Source organism: Myotis brandtii, unplaced genomic scaffold, assembly GCF_000412655.1.
Source record: "Myotis brandtii unplaced genomic scaffold, ASM41265v1 scaffold5360, whole genome shotgun sequence".
NCBI classification, from domain to species: domain Eukaryota; kingdom Metazoa; phylum Chordata; class Mammalia; order Chiroptera; family Vespertilionidae; genus Myotis; species Myotis brandtii.
Genome location: NW_005369968.1, coordinates 26,031 through 28,895, shown reverse-complemented (window position 1 = coordinate 28,895; position 2,865 = coordinate 26,031). Strand labels below are relative to the sequence as shown.

The following is a 2,865-nucleotide window of genomic DNA, read 5'->3' as shown; positions in this document are numbered from 1 at the left end:
AATCTGAGGCCAGTTCCTTCACATTTTCCAGGTTTTATCTCCTCCCTCGGGGTCTTCTCCTCGTCACTTATCCTCATTCTCCTGCATCCCAGCCTCTCCCTCTCACTGGCTCTGCTGCGCACCCACCTCCAGCTACGGCCCTCTCTCTGTTCCCTTCTGGCCTTATTTCTTGAAAGGCAGGTTGCACTCTGGTCTGCATTCTGCCTCCATCTCTCTACTGAACCTGTTCTCCATAATTTCACGAAAGAATTGTGTCTCCCACACACGCATACTCTTTCAGCCAGCAATTCCATGTAATAGAACTTTTAGCAGCACTTGCCTAGGAGATAGCAAAACTGAATGCTGGTGTTCACAATTGTTTCTAGCAAGCCGGAGATGTTAAATAATCATGAATATCGAGTAACAGTGGTATGCCTCAAGACTTAGGGGACCCAAGACTCTGTCAACCAATGAACAACAGGCCCTAGCCAGTTTGGCTCAGTGGATAGAGCATTGGCCTGCAGACTCTAGGGTCTCGGGTTCAATTTTGGTCAAGGGCACGTACCTCAGTTCTCCAGCCTGGGCCCTGGTTGGGGCGCATGCAGGAGGCATCCAATTGATGTGTTTCTCTCACATCGATGTTTCTCTCTGTCTTTACCTCTCCCTTCCCTTCTCTCTAAAAATCAATGGGAAGGTACCCGAGCTGCAGCCACCAAGTCCGGATCCTCCATCTCGCGCCACCAACGCCCACCCGCCGTGCACACCTGGTTCCTTTTGGTTCCAAGTCCAAAATGGCAACACTCAAGGATCAGCTGATCATGAATCTTCTTAAGGAAAAACAGAGCCCCCAGAATAAGATTACCATCGTTGGGGTTGGTGCTGTTGGCATGGCTTGTGCCATCAGTATCTTAATGAAGGACTTGGCAGATGAACTTGCTCTTGTTGATGTCAAGGAAGACAAATTAAAGGGAGAAATGATGGATCTCCAACATGGCAGCTTTTTCCTTAGAACACCAAAAATTGTCTCTGGCAAAGACTACAGTGTGACTGCAAACTCCAAACTGGTTATTATCACAGCTGGGGCACTTCAACAAGAGGGAGAAAGCCGCCTTAATTTGGTCCAGTGTAACCTGAACATCTTTAAATTCGTCATTCCTAATGTTGTAAAATACAGTCCCAACTGTAAATTGCTTGTTGTTTCCAATCCAGTGGATATCTTGACCTATGTGGCTTGGAAGTTAAGCGGCTTTCCCCAAAACCGTGTTATTGGAAGTGGTTGCAATCTGGATTCAGCCCGGTTCAGATACCTGATGGGGGAGAGGCTGGGAGTTCACCCATTAAGCTGTCATGGGTGGGTCCTTGGGGAGCATGGAGACTGTAGTGTGCCTGTATGGAGTGGAGTGAATGTTGCTGGTGTCTCCCTAAAGAATCTGCACCCTGATTTAGGCACCGATGCAGATCAGGAACAGTAGAAACAAGTTCCACAAACAGGTGGGTAACAGTGCTTATGAGGTGATCAAACTGAAAGACTACACATCCTGGGCCACTGGCCTATCTGTGGCAGATTTCGCAGAAAGTATGATGAAGAATCTTAGGCGGGTGCATCCAATTTCTACCATAATTAACAGTCTTTATGGAATAAAAGATGTCTTCCTTAGTGTTCCTTGCATCTTGGGACAGAATGGAATCTCAGATGTTGTGAAGGTGACCCTGACACCTGAGGAAGAGGCCCGTTTGAAGAAGAGTGCAGTCACACTGTGGGGGATCCAGAAAGAGCTGCAGTTTTAAAGTCTCCTGATGTCATACCACCTCACTGTCTAGGCTACAGCAGGGTTTTAGTTGGAGATTGTGCATATTGTCCTTTTTATCTGATCTGTGACTAAGAACATCAGTTTCCTAAAGATAGAAATAGTAATGGTTCATAAAACCCAGCATCTACATCCTGATGATGGAGGGTCCTTATCTTGTGTAGCCCTAAACTGGTTAGTGTGAAATAGTTCCACCTCCTCAAAGGCACCACTGCCAATGTTGCTCACGCTACAGTTGCCCTTCAGACTAGATGTGTGTCCACTGTGTGTTATATAACTTGTGGTTCCTTTTTCTATAATTAGTCACATTCTGGGATCCAATGTAAATCCAATATTGCATGTTTTGTGCATAACTGTTCTAAAGGCTCTTATTCTGTGTACTGTATTATCAGATTAGTGTACATTGCCATATAATGTAAAAAGAAAAGTCTACATATAAATAATACAGCCAACTATCCAAGTGTCATACCAACTAAAATGCCAAGTAAACTTTGTACAGTGAAAAAAAAAGAATATTTTAAAATATTGTATTCCCTTATATTTTCCTCCAGTACTTTTATAGTTTCATTTTTATGTTAATTTGATTTATGTATAATTGATTTAACTATAAATAATGAAGTAGTAGTCCAGCTTGTTTTTCCTCAACTCTAGCCTCTGAAAGAACTGAAAATAAGAGACTAGAGATTTTTACCTTTCATTTGATATTTTCCTGGACTATTTCTTTTTTTTTAACCAGGCATATATACATCTTTTATAATTTTAAAACTAATTTTTAAAATGATTTGCATCTTTTTCATAATCTTTATCTGAATATAGTTGACCCTGGATTTTACACTCTCCTGGGATAGTTTTTTTTTAAGTTTTTCATACCTCCTCTCACATTATGAATCTATTATTCCCTGAGTACTGTCATTATCCCTCCTACTAACATCAAAACTGATGAGATTTAGATGATAGAGGCCCATAACTGGGAACTCAAGTAGAGGAGAATGAGCACTGGAGCCAGAGTGTGGACAGTGCCTAGATCAGGAGTGAGAGGTACATGCTATTTCTATGGACATGAAACAAAGATAGAGCT

At 42.4% G+C, this 2,865-nt stretch overlaps 1 protein-coding gene across 1 annotated transcript; it reads left to right on the top strand.

The window, feature by feature from the left end:
• The first annotated feature begins 672 nt into the window (after positions 1-672).
• Positions 673-2,281, top strand: LOC102248680 (L-lactate dehydrogenase A chain-like). The gene is given in 2 exon segments (XM_014549172.1): positions 673-1,460; positions 1,462-2,281. Coding segments are annotated over 2 exon segments (996 nt in total). The 5' UTR covers positions 673-770; the 3' UTR covers positions 1,768-2,281.
• Positions 2,282-2,865: the final 584 nt, after the last annotated feature.